Source organism: Aricia agestis, chromosome 19, assembly GCF_905147365.1.
Source record: "Aricia agestis chromosome 19, ilAriAges1.1, whole genome shotgun sequence".
NCBI lineage: Eukaryota > Metazoa > Arthropoda > Insecta > Lepidoptera > Lycaenidae > Aricia > Aricia agestis.
Window position 1 is genome coordinate 10536145 of NC_056424.1, and position 21619 is coordinate 10557763.

Sequence of the window (21619 nt, forward strand, 5' to 3'; positions counted from 1 at the left end):
CCAAATAATGCTAAGTGTATGCTTTTAAAAATTTTCAATTTAATTTTAATGTCAAGTAATGTACCTGATCAGTGGAGAGACATACAAATAGTCCCTATTCTTAAACCGGGAAGGGATCCCACTCTGGCCTCCTCATTACGTCCTATCTCATTAATGTCTTGTCCGTGTAAGATATTCCATTTAATTCTATTAAGAAGATTGGAGTGGTTTATTGAAAGCCAGGGCCTCCTTCCCGGCACGTCGACTGGTTTTAGACGTGGACAATCTTGTGTTGATAACCTAGCTTTACTTACATCTCATATACAATTAGGTTTTGCCAGAAGAGAGCCAACAATCGCTTGCTTCATAGACATTGAGAATGCCTACAACAATGTAAATATAACTGCATTAATTCATATCTTGCAGGAAATTGGAATTGGTAATTTTATTTGTAAATATTTATTTAATTTTTTGTCTAATCGTCGTTGTACAATTGTTTTGGATGATCTTAGTAAAGTAGTAGCATTATTAATTAGATGTACAAACCAGGGATTAGCTCAAGGGGACCCCCTTTCTCCTAGTTTATTTAATATTGCAACTAGAGGTATTTCTAGAATTATTGTAAATAATAATGTTTATAACTCCCAATACGCTGATGATTTCGTGTTATACAAAACAGTTGTAAATGGTAATACTGTAGAAGCAGTTTGCTCTCTTAAGTTAGCTATAAAGGCCGTGATTAACTATTTAGATAGTATTGGTCTCCAATTATCTGTATCTAAATCTAATATTTGTGTATTTAACAGAACTAGAAGAAGTTTTAATATTGATATTGAGATTAATGGCTCATCTCTTAACGTGGTGGATAAAGTTAAATACTTAGGTTTATGGCTGGACTCATCCTTAAGATGGAGTCTTCATGTAAATGAATTGTGTGCTAAAAACTATAAATGTTTGAACGTCTTAAAAGTTCTATCGGGTAGGTCGTGGGGAGTTCACCCTCAATATATTCGCCGTCTTTATATTTCTCTTGTAAGGAGCCGACTGGACTATGCTAGCTTTATATATGGTAGTTGTGCTAAAACACATCTTAAAAAGCTCGATATTCTACAAAACAGAGCGTTGAGAATATGTGGCTCTTTTATACGTAGCACTCCAGTGTTTGTTATGCAGAGTGAACTCTCCATTCCTCCCTTACATATACGGAGGTACGTGTTGGCGAGTAGATTCTTGCTTAAATTTAAGTCTAGACTAGGCAACGATTTGTTATATTCTTTAGATCAGTTAAATTTAGTACGAAATTATTTTAGCAACACTAATCTCCCAATTCTAGCACAAATTAACTTTGAATGGAGTAATATTAATGTATATGTGAGTGAAAAGTTAGAGGCGTATTCGTTAAACACATGGGTGTCTTCAATAGATGTCGAAGAACTTATTGTCTATAAAGTTGGCGATATGGCTCCAAAACGGAGCTTAACTGATTCTGAACTTAAAAATATTTTTTTGCAATTCATATCTGATAATTATTCTGATTGTTACAAATTATATACGGATGGCTCTAAATGTACTCAAGGTGTTGGAGCTGCCTTCTTCGATCCCCAATTAAACGTTTCACAGAAGTTTAAATTACATAGAGATAATAATATAATGACCGCTGAACTTTTAGCTATTAAAGAATCACTAACATATGTTAAAAACTTGAATACCAATAACAGCATAGTTATTTTATCAGATTCGAAAAGTGCTCTCCAACATCTTCGTCGGTGTGCCACTAAACAAAGTGGCTCTCCGATAGCTTTCGAAGCTTTGGATTTACTCCGGCATGTTTCTGGAAAAGTTTCAATTAAACTACAATGGGTTCCAGCCCATGTCGGTTTGATTGGAAATGAAACTGCGGATGCGCTTGCCAAGAGTGCAGTTATGGATGGTCCCGTAGTCTGTACTAAACCTTTTGTAAATGAGATTCATCATCAGATTAAGCAGAAGGCGCTCGAAAAATGGGAATACCATTTTGGTGAGGAACTACATAGAGGTGTTGGAATTTGGTACGGAACCATCCAGAATAAGCCAGTGTGGGAGCCATGGTTTATTTCGTGTAACTTGTCGAGAAACTTGTTGGTGTCAGCCTTTAGATTGCGATCTGGGCACATTCCAGCAAACCAATTTTGCCACTTGGTTGGAATTAAGCCTTCGCCTAATTGCGATGTGTGCGAGAAGCCGGAAGACCTGTATCATGTTTTGCTGGAGTGTGCTCGGACTGCAGAGCTAAGATCAAGGCTCTTAGGTGACTTTGGCTGCCTGCACAATGGACGGATCAACAGTGTACTTTCGGAGCCGTTGTCCCCAGAGGCAATCAAATTATATAATTATTTGGATCTGTCCCTTTTGTAGGGAACACTGTGTTCACCTATGAGGCTGACATTGACACTGTGTGTTAAAAGCCTCTGTAAAATAAAAAAAGATTAAAAAAAAAAAAAAAAAAAATATAAATACATCTATTTACTTATATAAAAATGAATTTTCAATTTTGTTAGTGTTGCTAGAGCTCGTAAACGGCTGAACCGATTTAGATAATTTTATTCTTGAAATATTCGTGGAAGTTATACCAAGTTCATCTGGTCATCTAGTGATTATAATATATTTAGGGCCTGCACTTCCTGATAAGTGCCGGATAGGCTATCCACAACTTAATTTGACAGATATAGTATGGAATATCTGCCAGATAAGTTGTGGATAGCATATCCGGGACTTATCAGAAAGTGGTGAAACAGGCCCTAAGTCGATTAAATATTTACTAAATATACATATTTGTTCTCCAGCATGATGCCCGGCACACCGGAGGGTCACGGCTCGTTGTCGGAGGCGCGCGCGGGCCGATTCTCCCTCGAACAGAGCCCCGGCTTCAACAATCCACAGACGCCTACATCGGCCGCTGGCAAGTGTTCGCAAGGTAATACTACCTTTTTACCAGCTCTGGGTTGATCTATAGGCCGTGGCCTGTGGACGGCAGTATCCTATGGCGTCCTAGAGGGGCGGCAGCGTCCTAGGATGGCGACAGAGTTCGTACATGGGGGCGGCAAACTTAAAGTGGCCTATACTCATAAAATAAATAAATCTGGCCCGGCTTGTTACTGTTACTGCAACATCTGGTTCTACCTTTTATGCTTATTACTTGTGTGCAGCTAATGGTTACCACTTACCAACCAAGAAGACAGCCGATTTCTTGAGATTTTATTATTCGATTTACGTGCAATTTATAACTAATAAACTAACTTGAAGAATCTGTAAAAAATAATTATGGGTTATGATATTTTTGGGTAATTTTAGTAGAAATAAGTTTTACAATCGCAAACAGCGCATTGTAAACATAAAATGCTCTTATTTTAATATACTTAACTGAGACAACATTTTCAGATGAAAAATCAAGGCCGAGTCCATCATCGAACAGATCAAGTCAAGACAGCGCATCGAAAACGCCGCAGAGAGAATCAAGAGACGGCAGGGAGGGGCGGGACGGGAGAGAGATGAATCAGGGTCCCAATATGAATCAGGGGCCTAACATGAATCAGGGCCCCAACATGAACCAGGGGCCTCCCATGAGCCAGGCCTCAATGAGCCAGGGGCCATACGCGCCGACGTCCGCGTCATGCGCCAAAAGCAGTTGCAGCGTCGCCTCGACGGTATCATCACATTCTGACGACACAATGACATCGAATACTGAGGTAAATAAAAATTAATTACTTAATGATTTTATAGATAAGGTTATTCTCAACTTAATCTAAAAAATACATTTTGTGTGTTAGTCGCGGGAACAACTAGTTACTAGTATATAAGTAAAGATGAAATTAAAAAATAAATTTTATTTTAGACGACACTTTCGGGTGGACCGAACAGTACGAGTTTACCGGGGCCGTTCCCGGGCGGGCCGTGCATGAACCGGCCCGACAACATCCCGATCAATCCCAACCAGGGGCCCAACGGACCCATGGGCACCTCCACATCATCCTTCGACCCCATCTCCTCCCTCGCGCAGATGTCCCAGCAGCTGACGAACACTGTGGGCGGCGGGGGCCCCGGCCCCGGGCCCATGGGGCCCAACGGCAGCGGCATGGGGCCCTTCGGCTCTGGCCCCCATCACATGCAACACCACCACTCCATGCACCCGCACGGTCATCCGCACATGATGATGAATGATCTCGGTATGCTATCCTATCTGTATTTCAAATCCTCTTTTTACTTAATTTAACAATGTTAAAATATTATATAACATGACTACAAACAACATTATCTTAGATTACACTAGCTGTCCCGGCAAACATTGCTTTGCCTTATAAATCAAGTATTTCGCCCATATTATTTTATTGAAGTGACTAATAAGTATGTCACCATGACAACGTCCCGATGGACGTTCACTATCTACCCGTCACACAAACAATGGTCGCCGTCAGACTCGTGTTGTAATAATTTACTATTATTTATTCAACAAATGCACTTATCAATATAAAAAGTAGCCAGTAGCCGATTCTCAGACCCACTGAATATGCATATAAAATTTGGTTAAAATCAGTAAAGCCGTTTCGGAGGAGTACGCGGCCTAACATTGTGGCACGAGAATTTTATATATAAGATGTGACAAATATTTTAATATGCTTTCCACATTTGGCGTCGTCAATTAAAATTGACCTCGTCTTGGCTAATTTCAATTATATTTTGGCGCTCCGTTTATGATTCATTGAATCTTTTTGTGTCTATAGGATTAAGAAGAATTAATATTCTACTAGAGCATTTTATTTCTTGCACAAAGTTTTTTTCAATTTATTAATGTTTAATCATCTTAATGAATAATGAATATTTTGTCTTTTGTATAGGTTGCCACATGGAAGGTATGGGAGGCCCGGGGATGAGCGGCCCGATGGAAGGAATGATGGGCGGCGGCGACTTCCCCCCTGACATGAATCTTAGCCCGAAAATGGGCAGCGGACCCATGGGGGGACCAATGGGCCCAATGGGCCCCGACGCGTCCATGATGGGGCCCCGAATGGGGGGCGGTGGAAAGATGCCCCCGTTCAACGGAGCGAACGTCCAAGTGAAGGCGAGCGCGCCGAACACGATACAGTATTTACCGACGAGGCCGCAGATGCCCTGCAACACGGGCCCCCGCGGCCCGCCTAGCTTAGATTTTCTACAACGAGTCACGAACCCTATGCAGATGGACGGCAAAGGTGTACAGTACTTCCCGCGAGGGGGCATGGACATGGAGGGCGGCATGCGGGGCGTCATGCGCGCCCCCGGCATGCTGCGGATGCCGCACTACCCCGCCGGCTTCAACTCGCCGCCTAAGATGGCCGGCGACCCGTTCGGCGGGCCCGGCCCCAACCCCATGTGCGGCCCCAACTTCCGCGGCGTGAAAGGCGGCATGGGCCCCGGGAACGTGCGCATGGGCGCGGGTCAGGCGCTGCCGCCGTCCATGGGCGGCCCCAACCCCGGGTTCAAGGGGCAGGGCTTTGCGATGCCGTCGACGGCGGACCCCAACTACGCGGCGCAGTTCCACAACTTCCAGCAGCAGCTGTACGCGACGGGCAGCCGCGGCGCGCAGCCGCACCAGGGCTACCCGCCCTACCAGCCGTCCAAGTGATGACCCCCGCCCGCGCCCCCGACAGTCCATTGACGGATCGACCTAGCGGCCTGCGGATATTATTAAGTTTTATAGAGTTGTTTTTATACCGGAGTTGGAGTGTTTCCGATGAGTACTTAATGTATAGAAAATATGCCAGTGAAAGAGAACAAAATATTTTAGTGTTCGTTCGGTTGGTGTATTATTGTGAGATTTTTTACACTGCGGATTCGATACGGTAGGCGTATATTTTGTAGCGTCGTTTTCACTAGTTTCCTTGACTGAGTATAAGTTTTAGTGAATGTGAGCGTTTGTACAGATTTGTACAAATAGATGTGTTATTTTTAGTCTACATAATTTAAAGTACAGTTAGAGTTTACGTGACTTTAGAGTATCATTTTTATGCAGACGAGCCAGGACATCAGTGTATCGGTTCCTTACTTAGCTATTTATATATGATTCCTATGCACACAGATATCTAGTCAATTTTGAAATTATTGCCCGATCCTGTGTTGAAGTGTATGTTGCAATTGAGTTAATTGATCGATTAACAGTTTTATCATCTTTACATGGAAATGCATATTTTTTATATTTGTCCATTTTAGATTTAGATTTCGTTTAGGGAGATTGGTCTAATATTATTTTAACTCGGCCTCTGTCGGTCTAGATCCTGAAACTGTGGGGTCGATTTTATTTTATAGTCGTTATTTAATTCACTTTGATCTGATAGCAATGTTTTTCTGTCTTCCATAACTTACTCTTAAGAGTCGGACATTCTGTAACAAAATTCAGTACATGCTCAATGTAGTCTGTTTGAAGTACTTAAAATCTGATGCCATATTATTTGCCACGTTTATTTTATGAACTTATTTATTGTCGCTTTTTAGACTCGAACGCTACAACTTTATGATAGTACATAATATATACTAAGCTAGTAAGCGCATTGTGGATGTCACAGTGGCCTTTCGGTAAATGTATTGCCTTTAATGTAAAATGAACCCCGGCGAGAAGACATATTGCTCACGGACGAGTTATGGGCGGTAAAGAGACGCAATAGTCCAGAAAACACCCGCTAGAAATTAGATAGAGTTAATTTAACTGTAATTATAACGTAAGGTAAAGAATGGTTCTTGTTTTAGTGATAAGTGAGAGCAATGATAATATTACGTTAAGTAAAATAGTTTGTGTAATAATAAATAAGAGAAGAAATTAAATGCAAACTATTGGTTGTGATTCCGACACAATTTGTTAAGTTGTTCGTAGATGACATTGTGCGGACTTACTTAGTTCAACATAAGGCCCTTTTATATATTTTTTTTATTTTGTTTTTGATTCTTTAATTATTATCGTTCTCGTTTGTACATCGCTAACAATAATTGTACAGAGTACTTTTGGAGTTAATTTAAGGCAATAAATGTATTTATTTTATAACTTGTGATGTAAGAATTTATTCTTAATTATTATTAAAAAAATATATAATATGCTTGTAATCACATTTTTTATTTCTACAAATAAGCTTAATTGAAATACAGTGTAAACTCTATATAACGACACTGAAGGGATCGTGCATTTTATGACGTTATATGGAGTTGTCGTTAAATGGAGAGAAGAAAAATCAATACTTTTTCATCATTATACAGTGATTTTCTTTTACTAACCGTATTTACAGTTTGAAAGTTTATGTATAACTGAGAATATTATGATAATGAATAGATATTAATAATCCATGACTCATTATTAGTTAGGGACTAGGGTCTAAAACAGCCTACACGAGCAATCAATCTCAATTTGTAAACAAAAGGACTAATTTCTTAGAAAGTTTTGTATGCATGATGCCGAAAGTCGAGTTTATTGCGGGCTGGGATAACAATGCGACAAAAAAAAGTACACAGTTGCGCAGTTTTTACTAATTTTAGTAATTTAAAAAGTACTTTTTATTGTTCAATTGTTGTAATGCTGACGTTATTGAGAGTGGGTGTGATGCTATGTAGAGTGTACCATTGTATGGTAGAGAAGCTAAACCAACCAAAGTCAATTGATTTCGACGCTTTAGAGAGTTTGTCGTTAAATAGAGTGACGTTACATGGAGTTTACACTGTATATGTATAAATAAATATATTTAATGCAATAAATAATATTGGCAATTAACTTACAAAACACTAAGGGCCTGTTTCACCACTTCCTAGTTCCTGATAAGGCTATCCACCAATTAACTTGACAAAAGTTGTGAATAGCCTATTAGGAACTTTATTAGAAAGTGGTGAAACAGGCCCTTAAAATATTGGCCATCGCTTTAGCCCTAAAACTATTTTTTAGGTCACAAGTCACAACTCACATAGATAATATACGTTTCTGGCGCTTTGGCGAGCGTACTGTGAGTTGTGACGTCCGCGTCACTGGCTGCATCTTCCTCTCTTGTTACTGTAAAACCAAATTAAAAAAAATTATTAAATATTTAATTATTTACAAAGGACTAATAATAATAATTATAAGTTATAACACGGTCAAATTAACTTGACACATCGCTGGAATGCAACTTGTAAGTTAATATACTTAGCGGAATAGAGAAACAAAAGCCTGATCAAGCGAGATGTCACTATCAGTAACACTGCGTGGTAAAAAGAGACGTGTGAATTGTGATACATAATAGCAGAACCAATTTTTTTTCATCTGTTTGACGTCCAGTCGGCACTTATCGGCACGTTGACAATATTTTCTTCTCTTAGAAAGATGCTTGTGTAAGTGTATACGTAAAGTGTAAACACTGAGGTAGTAAGTACTACGTACTAGAGCAGCTATTGCGAACAAAAAACATGTCGCACTTAAGGCATCAGCGGGGAGGGAGGCGGGGCGGTGATTGCTATAGATCAGTACCGCAGAAGTGACACAGTTTAGTTTCAAAACTTACTAAATTTCAACAAAAACTCCCCAAAAAATCAAAATATTTAAAACTTCTTGCGGTATGTTCTACTAAGCGCTCAAAACGTTGAAATACACCTTCAACAGGCCAAACAAACAAACAGGCCGGCAGTTTTTAAATACTTCAATCTTTCTTTTTTCAGCCTACTGTCAGCTGGTACGACTCAAAAGACTATAGCGGCATGTGCTTTGTGCGGCAGTTCCATCTTATAGGTGGCTTTCGGATCTATGCCACGAGCGACCGCGACCGGTAAAAAATCAAATAAAATGCTACTTTATGACATAGAATATAGGTATCATTTTCTACTGACATTTACGTGGCGACCCATGCTACCGCCGGCGTGGCGGCGGCGTAAAAGCTAGTGGTTGAATAAAATGAAACCTATAACCTATGTCATAAAGTGGTATTTCGTTTGAATTTTCGTCCGTCGCGGTCGCTCGCGGCAAAGTTCAGAGCCACTTTAAGGTTGTTATTAAAAAAAATATTCCATTCTTCAAAATTTTTATCCCCAAAATATTTTACCCCCTAAAAAACTCACGAAATTTATTTTTTCCCACTAAATTTTGTGGGAAATCCCCATAGTTGGCAACACTGGCTCGCGGGCGACTAAGTGCACTGCTGCCATATAGATTACGTTGAATGTGACCAAGCCATAAACTTATAATATACTGTCGTTTATGGACCAAGCATTGCGTTGCGTTGTCGAGTCTAGTACGTAGTACATACTATGTCAGTGAGTGTAAACAAATTTTTACACACAGACGTAAATCAATTTCGGTTTCGTTTGACAGCTCGAGATTGTTGCTCCATTCCGCTAGGTATATTATCTTTATGAATGCAACATAATGACGTCATCAAACCATGCGTTAAGGTGATGTAACCGCGTTGTAACTTGTACTAGACATTGACTAGACATCATTTAGGCAATAGTGCATATTTTTCGGTAGTTTTATCATTTATGCCCTCGTAGTCTCCCAACTAGCTATCATGATACACACCAAGGCCACAAAACAGAGGTACGATGGGTACAATAGATCAAATCAAAAGATCAAAGATCAAAATATTATAAAAATTGGCGCTTTTATTAACGGATGGACCGGAAAACTCTTCAAAAAAATTTAAATAAATTTTATTATTTAGTGACTTGATTGTGCATAATATTTTGTGCATATTTCGGCCATTTTTCGTGCATATTTACACGCATATTTCTGCACTTTGATCGTGCATATAATCCGATGTCTAAATTAATTAGGTACCATGTTTTCCTACACCAGCGTTACTCAATCTTTTCTTTATACGGACCATGAACAATGAATTGAACATGTTTTACACTTGATGCCGCAAGCCGCAACCCGCAAAGTCAAAATTATTTAGGGGTAAAATAAAATAACGTTGTTCAAAATTATCAATTCACACGGGCCAATGATAGCGAACCATGCGGCCCGCAGGTTGAGTAGTTGAGTATTATAATTTATAGGAGTCCTAAACTAAATTATATTAAGAGGGCGACTAACCCCAAAAATCAAACATCGTCACTCTCTTCACACTCACGCCCGTCTTTCATATGCCAGTGAAAAAGGACGACGCGGATTCAGCGCCAAATTAGTTTTTTCTCGATAAATATACAACATTTTAAAAATCCGCTAGGTCGATCTCTCAATGATAAAATTTTATACAATCTGTTAAAATATTAACTTAGTTCAATGCACGGTTGCGGCAATAAATGAAAAATTCGTGAAAATTAGATGCATCTTTGTGATTTTTTTCTATCGAGAAAATTTTAAGATATCGTGTTTTTGCTCAGATCGAATTCTCGAAAATATAATGTAGTATCTAATTTTAGAAAATGAAACAATTCGGGGCTTATTTTCAAGTGTAAAAATGAATTATAAAATCGACATTTCAGGGTTAGTCGCCTCCTTAAACTAGCTGTTGCCCGCGACTTCGTCCGCGTGGACTTTAGTTTATAGTTGTTCCCGTACATCCATTGAGTTGTTTACGCGCAAATTAGAAAAGTATATTGTGTGGGAACCGCACATTTTTCCGGGACAAAATGTATCGTATGTTCTTTTTCGGGACTCAAAGTATCTTTATAGTTTGTTTGTTTTCCTCTAGTTCTTCGCTCCTATTAGTAGTATCGTGATAAAATATAGCCTATAGCCTTTCTCGATCTAACACTGAAAGAATTTTTCAAATCGGACCAGTAGTTCCTGAGATTAGCGCGTTCAAATAAGCCCTTTCAAATAAGTTCCCCCATTTTTTACACATTTTCCTCTATTTCTTCGCTCTCATTAGTCTTAGCGTGATAAAATATAGCCTATAGCCTTTCTCGATAAATGGGCCATCTAACAATGAAAGAATTTTTCAAATCGGACCAGCAGTTCCTGAGATTAGCGCGTTCAAATTAGCTATTTCAAATAATTTATCCCGTTTTTCCCACACTTTCCTCTATTTCTTCGCTCCTATTAGACTTAGCGCAATAAAGTATAGTCTATAGCTTTCCTTAATAAATAGGCTATCTAACACTGAAATAATTTTTTAAATCGGACCAGTAGTTCCTGAGATTAGCGCGTTCAAACAAACAAACTCTTCCCAATTATAATATTAAGTATATAGATATCACTGTAGTCTGTCAAGAAAGTGAAGAAATTAAAAAGTGGCAACATCGTAGTGTCATCCGTTGGTCATCCCCATAGATAAAGTATTATAGTATAGATGTAGTCTTAGCCCGTCATCGCGTGGCCATTTTGTGCTTATTTTCATACAAGTAGTGTGCGTTTATTTTCTTGAATATTTCTATTTGTCGATTATTTCGAAGCACATTATGATACAGGAAAGAAAGTCAATTAGTTCATGATATCGATTAACTATAGTTCAAGTGATGAGAATCCGTAAACACACGTAAAAAGCTATGCAATTTTTATGGTCAAATTATTAATTGTTGTGACATTTTTAGCACTAACGCGGCATTAGTGCTAAAAATCCCTTATTCGTGCTATATTAGGCATTATTAATGCCGTATATAGCACGAATAAGGGATTAATACACTTATAAATTATCTTTTTAGCTTACAAAAATACCTATTGAAAAGCCCAAAAAACGTTGTTCAAAACTTACGTATTTAATGTTAAATCCATGTGTTTGAGGCATTCTTTGACCATTCTTATGGTTTATTATTTAGCGGAACCACAAAACTCAACAATATCTAGCATTAAAGGTTCATTAAAAACCTTTATTAACACTTTTATTACATGAAATATGCAGACCGACTCCTTCCTACTTACTAGGACATAACATTACACGCTTTTGACGCTTATACATCGATATAAGGCTCTCTCTAGTCTATAGTACCTCCATAAGTACCTCAATCATCCCTTTCAAATCTACGATGTTACCACTTTTTAATTTCTTTACTTTCGTGACGGACATTTATACAGGGTTACCTCGTAAGTCGACCTAGATCCTTTAAGGGGCTATAGTTAAGATAATTTCTGACTGATTTGACTATGAAACACCCTATCCTAAATCCAATGGTTTTCGAGATAATCTAATTTTAAGTATTTTTCATAAACAGTCTATTTTTTGCCTTTTGTTGTATCTCCTTTTTTTATTCTGAGGCTCTGGTATGTTTGTTTATACGTTTTATTTTAGAAAATGAATTGCTCTATCCATAACAATAAAAAAAATACAATTTCAGAATAAAATGAGTCGTAAAAGATGGTGAAAAGTGAAAAATCAAACAAAAATAAAACCTAAGATGTGTCTTTCTTTAAGCGATACTTTAAAAAAATCTATGGAAGTCTGTTTGCAGGTAAGCTTAAAAACATCTCCATTTTGTCAGCTATCCAAAAAGGTATAACATTATAGGGTAACATCAAAACCTCATAAAAAAAACTTTGTTAAAAGGCCCACAGGTAGCAAAAATTCCGGTCTTTTGTTAAGTATCCTTGTTTGAAATAGGATACGTGCGAGCGAGATGAGATACGTTTTGTGTATGTGGGAGTGAGAAAAAAGATAGTTTGAGTTACTTTGGAGTTTGGATGACTAAACAAAAGATTTAGCTTAGTCTGCTCATGCGATTCGTCCGTGGTAGATGCGATTCTTGCTCTGTGCTCTCTCTGTTTTTTGACTCGGCTTGTATTTCTGGACTGATCCCGTTTTATCTTCGTGACTACCTGTGCTTGCTTTGTGGACTTTGTTTTGTGCTTCTGATTTGGAACTGTTGAAAATGGCGGCCTATACGAACGAGGAATATGCTGACATGTTATTGTGTTACGGATATTGCGATGGTGTATCATCAAGAGCTCGTGCCGAATACACACGACGGTTTCCTAACCGCCGCGCCCCAGATGTCAGTGTGTTTGATGGAGTTTACCGACGAATTAGAGAGACTGGTTCAGTTTCAAGACGACGGTCTGACCTGGGTCGTCCACGTGTTAATGATGACGACGAACAAGATAACGATATAGTACAACGATTTAGATCAGATCCAACTACAACAACGAGTGTTGTTGCCCGAGATCTTGGATGCTCGCAGTGGAAAGTGTGGTCCACCGTCCATACAGCTGGCTTATACCCATACCATTACACGCCCGTATAAGTCATCGAAGAAGGCGATCCTGTGAGGAGATTGGATTTCTGCAGATTTATGCTGCATGCCGATTTAGAAGACCCAAATTTTTTTAAACGCATTTTGTGGACTGATGAGTCCAAATTTGACAAAGATGGTATAACAAATTACCACAATGCTCACTATTGGGCCTCAAAGGCAGACGGAAATCCAAAAAAGAAAAGAGCAAAGGGATCCCAGAGGCGATTTAGTTTGAATGTGTGGATGGGTATAGTTTGTAACCATTTAATTGGCCCATATTTTCTACCCGAAAATTAAAATGGAGAAACATATGAAAACTTTTTGACTGAAGAATTACCACAACTATTGCAGGACTTACCGGCGGAAATCACCCAAAATATGTGGTTTCAACACGACGGTTGTCCTGCACATTACCGAAGATCAGTCCGACAATTGCTAGATACGACGTATCCCAATAAGTGGATTGGGAGAGGTGGACCTACACCATGGCCAGCCAGAAGTCCCGACTTAACCCCCATGGACTATTACGTATGGGGACACATGAAGACTTTGGTGTATGACGACCCCAATCCCATAACGAGTGTAGAAGTTTTACGCCAAAAGATTATTGATGCAGCCGATAAAATGCGAACTACACTAACAACTGGAGTAGTTAAAAGTGCTTTGAGAAAAAGAATGCGAATTTGTGTCCGAAACAGAGGCGGACACGTAGAAAATGAACTGTAAAAACAAAATTTAATAAATATTTACTGTTTACATTTTTTTGTTTAATTTTTAGAACTAACTAATATTTTTATTTCAATGCCCGGGGAGGCTATCATCTGAGTTTTTTGTAATAAAAACTGCTATTACCCTATAATGTTATACCTTTTTGGATAGCTGACAAAACGGAGATGTTTTTAAGCTCATCTGCAAACAGACTTCCATAGATTTTTTTTAAGTATCGCTTAAAGAAAGACACATCTTAGGTTTTTTTCTTGTTTGATTTTTCACTTTTCTCCATCTTTTACGACTCATTTTATTCTGCAATTGTATTTTTTTTTATTGTAATGGATAAAGCAATTTATCTTCTAAAATAAAACGTATAAACAAACATACCAGAGCCTCAGATTACAAAAAGGAGATACAACAAAAGGCAAAAAATGGACTTTTTATGAAAAATACTTAAAATTAGTTTATCTCGAAAACCATTGGATTTAGGATAGGGTGTTTCATAGTCAAATCAGTCAGAAATGATCTAAATTATAGCCCCTTAAAGGATCTAGGTCGACTTACGAGGTAACCCTGTATACGTTAGTAACATAGAATCACGGACGTAAAAAAAATAGAATATCATTGCATTTAAATATCTGCTTACTCTTGTCAAAATATGTATGACATGCTTGGTCGAATTGTGATTTTTTTTCATAAATCGCTAATTATAACTCTTAAGATGTGAGCTGCAGGCTGCAGCCCCTACGTGTTTGTAGCTCGTACAAAAAAAAAGGTTATAGCCAATGATATTCTACTTATACAGATATGTTACGTCCATACTATTTTCCGGCTTAAATCTCTTCCGTAAAATTTTCAAATTCAAAATACACACATTGACAAATTTGACAGATAGGTGAAACAAAAGATACGTAAAACCATTTACACAAAAGAGACAGTTCTATTTTTAAACGTCGAATCATCCTCAATGCGTCGAATCGTATCGTTGTCTCTTTCTTCGCCTGAGCTATGATGAAAATGCGATTTTTCCAGGTTGTTCGTAAAAATAATTGAAAATGTAAATAATCGACGTATTTATTGCAATCGAGACATGTGGTAAGAGATTCCATGTGTTTTGTTTACTTTCGAGTCATAATTGGTATATTTTCGATACACGCACGACGTCATTTTCGATTTATTTAGGTAAGACAAGACGCAGCACGTTCGTGACTGTTCGTGACTGCGCTCGATGCAGACTACGCGCACGGTAGTAACATATCTGCTTTGAGTTTTTCATCATTGGTTTAAAGCACGTATTCCACTTATCCTAGCTAGGATCCTAAAAAAATTAGTCAAGTGGAATAACATTTAGAAAGCTAGGATTCTAGCTTACTAAATGTTATTCCATTTAACTAAATTTTTTAGGATCCTAGCTAGGATAAGTGGAATAAGCGCTTAAGTACCACTGCTCTGAAGACATGTGGTCTGTGACAAAGACCAAAGTTACGATATAATATTGTGATCACTCGTCAGGCTGTTTTATACTTTACATAAACCGCCGTGCCGTCCTTGTATTACTATGGGCCCTTGTGTAAGGGCAAATAGAAATATAAGGATAAGGACGAAGCCAAACGAGCGTAATTTGTGAGTTGTCATGTGAGTCGCAGAATTTCTGCCGGGCAGAATTCTGCTGCACGAGCGTAATTTTGTGAGTCGTGATTTGTATGAAAAAAATTCTGCCCGGCAGAAATTCAGTAATGACTAATGACTAATGGAGCGCCACTGCGGCGGCGTGTGTGTAAACACTAAACAAGCAATGGTCACCTATTAGGGTGTTTACACACGCGCCGCAGCGGCACCGCCCGCGCCACCGCGGCGGTGCCGGCTGCATTACTCATCATTGTATTTCTATGGGTCCTTAGACCTTACACAGGATGGAGCGGCACCGCCGCGGTGGCGCGGGCGCGGGTGGTACTACGGAACCCTAGTATAATAAAAAGGGGTGGTCATAGGGGGTTGAATTTTTTCGTCAAAATTTGTCTAAGTATTTTTGCCATACTAACCAATTACCAAACCCACATTTCAGCCTGTCATTCGGCAGGGGTTGATTTTTGAGAAAAGTTTATCTGAGCTTTTTTGCTTCCCTTGGCGCCTCCTATCGATTGGGACGATTTGTATATTCAAAAAGGGTGGTTATAAGAGGTTAAAATTTTGACGAAAAATGTTTCTAAGTCTTTTTTCCATAGTGCCCCGTTTCCTTCAGTCCAAACAGTCAATTGTTAATAAACTTTATAAAAAAACCGCGAATTGTTAGCGCGCTAAAACTCTTTGATGTACCGCCACCCGCGCGATAACGAAGAAGCAGCCTGAATATTCGTGACGATTGCCGATAACAGCTGGTCACATCTGCGCATAAAGTTAATATACCTAGCGGAATATATTAACTTATTATGGATCTGCGTGTATAATCTCATTGAACGAAGCTTCGTGACGAAAGACGTATGTGCGGCCCATAAAGTAGCGGAATAGAGCAACAATCTCGAGCTGTCAAACGAAACCGAAATTGGTTTTTATCTGCTGACTAGACGACAAAAAAAGAGTGCTGCTGTCATGTATCACACGTCTCTTTTTACCACGCAGTGTTACTGATAGTGACATCTCTCTTGCTCATTCCTTTGTTTCTCTATTCCGCTAGGTATCCTCTGACAAGTCCATAAAGTTAATATGTATATATTAACTTTATGGACTTGTCAGAGGTATACTCTGTCAAAAAAGTGAAGAAATTAAAAAGTGGCAACATCGTAGTGTTATCCCTTTCAAATCAATCTAAGAAAAAGGGATGACACTACGATGTTGCCACTTTTTATTTTCTTCACTTTTTTGACAGACTATAAAATCATTGTAAACAGATGGTAAACAGTCAGTAATGTTTGCATTCTTTTGTGTAGTCATGGATATAAAAAAATATATTTGTCTATGCCTGACAAAGAAAAATTACTCATGTTTGAAATTAAAAAAAAGAAACTTGTCTATGGAATCACAGAACGGAATCTTGTAAAAAGATTAGGCCATTTCATAAAACAAATGTATAGTAACTCGCAGAAAAAATCTACGGGGCAGTTTATTTATTTCAGCTTTGCATTTTAATTTAAACTGAATCGTGGACCTATTATTGGTCTCTTCTAAAGGATTCATCTTCGATCCTAGCGGAAGGGTTAGCAGTCTTGGTTCAGCAATAGAAAAGATTTGCTATAAGAGAAGACGTAAGGTAAACATCGATTTATTTCTACTAAACGGGTATGGTTTACCGATCTTTGAAAGCACAGTTTTTCTCAGTGTATTATGTTGTGTCTCGAGTGTTTATAATTATTTTTAGTGCATCCTTGAACGAAATGAAAGTTTGACTTATGCCACATATTCCTTGAATAGCAGCTGGCGGACGTACGTTTAGCGTAAAAGTAGGTACATATAATGCAACGTTAACGACGTTATGAGTGCCCTATCTTGTTATTTTGATGTTTAGAGCAAAAGTGATTACGTATGCCGTTTTCCAGATTCACATAGAAGCGAAAACTGAATTGTTTTTTCTTCCTCAAAATGTCAAATAGTGAACTTGTCAAAGCTAGGTTGAGTCATTGCAGATTCAATCTATTCTATTAATTGTTTTTATAATCACTGGAATGGTTAGTAAATAGCCCTTAAATGGAAACATAAAATGGTATCTTATCAGATATTTAAAAAAAAAACAAGTTTGTTGGGCCTACTTATACTACCTCACAATATTCTACTTTGTTTTCAAAACTTTGCACAGTGTTTTGTGTTGAATACACTGAGATTTTCTTTGTTTTGTGTTGTTTCTTGTGAAAACAATAGAAATGACATATTATACATTAAATACAAGTATCTTATTGAATAAAAATTATATTTTACAATCTTCTTTCTTACTTTACAACCAGTAGGTACATCAAAACTGGTTATAATAAAGAAAGGTAAAACAGCTCTCATCTAGAAAACAGTAGTAAAGTATAACCATTTAGCTATTGATATGTTACAAACATTTAAGAATTTTCTAGAAATGTATAATTTTTACCGTATAAATAATTTAATGTTAACAGCAATAAGAAAGTTGTCACAAATTAACAAAAAAAACATGTTCTATTGCACAAAGCACATTAAAACAATACTTCAAATAATAACATAAGACAATAATATATTTTAATGAACAGTATAACTTATACTATAGTCTAGTTGCAGGACAGAGATAAATTGGTCCATTGGACTTTCACAGCTTGTCTCTTTTACTTGCAAAATATTGTTGTTTTTCATGCACATATAATATGAAACGGATTAGCAATATATTTGTGTGTATGAGAAAGACATAAACTTTAATCTGATTACTGAATTTCTGCCTATTCAGTATAAAATAACAACAAACTTAAACAATATACTTTTCATTAATTATGCAATGAAAAATCAGGCGCGATCTGAAGGGGGGGGGGGGGTCACAGGGGACATGACCCCCTCCAAAATCTAAGGTCAAATTGAAAAATCTCAAAATCTTGCCAAATGTTAAAAGCTGTTATAGACATTTTCTAGTTATCCTATAACAGCGATAAATTTTTAGTGTAGTGACTAGTGAGTGACCCCCTCCAAAACTTCAGGCTGGTCGCAGCCTGTGAAAAATAGTATTAATTAACAATCCAAGGTAATTCTATTTTTATTAATTGTAAGGCTTTTAATTCAGATATTAAGTAATAATGAGGATGTTGTATGTTTTGTTTAACAGTAATTTTGTGAGTAATTATGTAAATAATAATATTTTATCACTTAATTGACCCTTTAAATATGTTAAAAAGTCAACATTCATATTATGAAGACCAAAATTGTTTCTAGAAGAATTGATTACAGCATAAGAGTAAAATAATAGCAACTAAGCCTGTTAAATTAAAATATAGTTGTCAGTGGAGTTTAAAAAAATGCAAATTACAGAATAACACATGATTACATAAAAACATGGTAATTGTGATAATGTTGGTGGCATATTGCTCAAAAGTGACCCCTGCATGTGCCTTTCTAATATCATTATTATATAATACTATTATGATCTTACATTCTAACTATCATCATCAATAGTTATCATTAGAACATAAAACAAGCTGAGTATAAAGTAATAACTTTTAACACAACTAGTAAAGACTTTATAATACTTGAAAGGGTATTCAAAATGTTAGTATGTGTAGCTCAAGACACAACTCCAGTAGACATATGGTAATATGATAGAAACTAAATTTTAAAGCTTACAGCTAGAATGTTAATGTTCTGGAATTTTCAGATTGTGGAGGTTCCTTGCTTTTCGGTGCAAAGTACAAAACAATTGGCTCTGGGTCTAGGATGTCAGTGCTGAATCAGAGTGGAGAAGAACAGGTAAAAGTAATAAAGAATTAGGGTTCCATACCCAAAGGGTAAAAACGGGACCCTATTAATTTATTTATTTTATTTATTTATAGCAGGCTACATAGGCCCATACGATATATAACTTAATGACTAACATACATATAAATTATATACACTTAATAACTACACTTTATCACGAGTTATCGGCGACGTGACGCGCGCTTCATTCCGGAGTCTTCCCCGGAACCTTCGGTAGACCACATCAGTCGGCCAGAATTCCTCCGCTTCAAAGGTCGAATTAAGACTTCAATGTCTATCTGTCTGTCTCCAGGCTGTATCTCAATATATCAAGACAAAAATCAGCCAAATCGGTTCAGCTGTTCTGGAGCTGTAGCGAGAATAACAAAATTTAAGATTAATCTTTATTAGGGTTCCATACCCAAAGGGTTAAAATGGGACCCTATTACTAAGATTGTGATCCCTGTCCGTCAGTCTGTCTCCAGGCTGTATCTTAAAAACCACTATAGCTAGGCTCTGAAATTTTTTATGAATTGAGAATTCTGACTTTTCGAAATTTTCTCTGAAAATCCGACAGCTGTTTGTCTGTCTCCAGGCTTAGTATTTTTTTGTTTTTACCCTTTGGGTACGGAATCCTAGAAAACGGTATGAAACACTTCGTGCGCGGGTTCGTCTCGCAATTTGCCGATTTTTTAATACTGCAAAAAGCAATGAAAGGGCGTTCGCTGCGTTGAGCATGTGCTCGCGCGGCCGCCCGCACCGAGCGCTCGCCATAGTAATCGTGCGACGGCTGACCCTCCTCAACGTAGCGCTGCTCTATGGGATGACATGAAACAAGCATGCCTCGCGGTTAGCCGCGCCGGGCGCACGCTTAACTCAGCGAAGGCCCTTAGACTGATATTTTTAATCTAATATTATGTAAAATTGCCCTCTGTTCCCTTGATATCCAAAAGTCGAGTGGGCCTGACGGAATCCCGCCTATTGTGTTGAAAAAGTGTGCTCCAGAGTTGGCTCCGGTCTTGGCGCGTCTTTTTCGGCTCTCATATTCCACTGGCATCGTCCCGGCTTCCTGGAAGACAGCCTTGGTGCACCCGATCCCCAAAAAAGGTGATCGCTCAAATCCTTCCAACTACAGACCAATCGCTATAACCTCTCTCTTCTCGAAGATAATGGAATCCATTATCAATAGCCAGCTTCTTCGATACTTGGACGGCCAGGGATTGCTAAGCGACAAACAATACGGGTTCCGTAAGGGTCGCTCGGCTGGTGATCTCTTGGCATACCTGACTCATCGTTGGGCTCAGGCAATTGAGTCGAAGGGAGAGGCATTGGCTGTTAGTTTGGACATTGCGAAGGCCTTTGATCGGGTTTGGCATAAAGCGCTGCTATCAAAGCTTCCATCATACGGGCTGCCCGAGAAATTATGTAAGTGGGTCACTAGTTTCTTTGCAGACAGAAGCATTGACGGCGAATGCTCGGAAACTCAGTCTGTTGATGCTGGTGTCCCTCAGGGCAGTGTGCTATCGCCTACTCTATTCATACAGCATATCAATGACATGTTACAAACCAACGGCATTCATTGCTATGCAGATGATAGTACAGGTGATGCTGTATATACCGGCTCCAATAATATTTCTCGGCAAAATGTCACTGAGAGTCGAAACGAACTTGTGTCTAAGGTGGAGAATTCATTGGAGAAGGTCTCTGAATGGGGTAAATGTAACTTAGTCCAATTCAACCCCGCCAAGACACGCGTTCACCACGAAAAAGTCACCAATGGTCGTTTATCCTCGTTCGAGAGCAGATCTTTAACCATCTCTTCTAGCATTGAGATGCTTGGCGTCAACATATCGAGCGAAGTCCAGTTCCGATATCATCTAGAGGGTAAGGCCAAATTAGCCTCGAAGAAGCTTGGTGTTCTTAACAGAGCGAGACAGTACTTCAGTCCGAACCAACGCCTACAACTCTACAAGGCGCAGGTTCGGCCTCATATGGAATATTGTTCTCATCTCTGGGCAGGGGCGCCAAAATACCAACGTATCCAACGAAGGGCCGCTCGAATTGTTGACTGCCATAGTGTTTCAAACAGCTTGGACCCCCTGGAATTACGACGAGATGTAGCTTCACTCTGCATCCTCTATCGGTTGTATCACGGGGAGTGCTCTGAGGAATTGTTCGGAATCATACCACCTGCAACTTTTTGCTATCGTGCCACGCAAAAAACATACCATCCTCATCACCTTGATGAGTGGCAGTCTTCCACAGTGCGTTTTTCGCGTAACTTTCTGCCGTGCACTGTCAAATTCTGGAATGAACTGTCACCAGCAGTATTTCCGGACCGATACGACCTGCAAACCTTCAAGAAAAGAGCGTATTCCCTCTTAAAAGGCCGGCAACGCACCTGCAGCTC

General features: G+C 38.5%; 2 protein-coding genes and 1 long non-coding RNA gene across 15 annotated transcripts in view; 2 read left to right on the forward strand and 1 right to left on the reverse strand.

The window, feature by feature from the left end:
- LOC121736318 (protein pygopus-like) overlaps nt 1-7035 on the forward strand; it is a 46556-nt gene extending 39521 nt beyond the window's left edge. For all 8 annotated transcript variants that reach the window (XM_042127416.1, XM_042127422.1, XM_042127419.1 and 5 more), the window contains 4 exons: nt 2802-2932; nt 3397-3704; nt 3851-4181; nt 4851-7035. In XM_042127416.1, coding sequence (XP_041983350.1) covers nt 2802-2932; nt 3397-3704; nt 3851-4181; nt 4851-5617 — 1537 coding nt within the window. In that variant the 3' untranslated portion in view covers nt 5618-7035. The remainder of the gene's footprint in view (nt 1-2801; nt 2933-3396; nt 3705-3850; nt 4182-4850) is intronic.
- LOC121736328 lies at nt 1-18456 on the reverse strand. Its single transcript, XR_006036996.1, has 3 exons — nt 18385-18456; nt 8064-8069; nt 1-10 (listed from the first exon to the last, which is right to left on the reverse strand). It is a non-coding gene; the product is annotated as an uncharacterized LOC121736328 (long non-coding RNA).
- Nucleotides 16825-21619, forward strand: part of LOC121736319 — a 16187-nt gene continuing 11392 nt past the window's right edge. For 3 of the 6 annotated variants that reach the window (XM_042127424.1, XM_042127425.1, XM_042127429.1), the window contains exons 1-2: nt 16825-17065; nt 19130-19221. In XM_042127424.1, the coding sequence (XP_041983358.1) occupies nt 19189-19221 (33 nt within the window). In that variant the 5' untranslated portion in view covers nt 16825-17065; nt 19130-19188. Of the gene's footprint in view, nt 17066-17173; nt 17256-17428; nt 17481-18481; nt 18503-19129; nt 19222-21619 lie in introns of those variants that run through there. The other 3 variants (XM_042127426.1, XM_042127427.1, XM_042127428.1) reach the window with 3 other exon arrangements.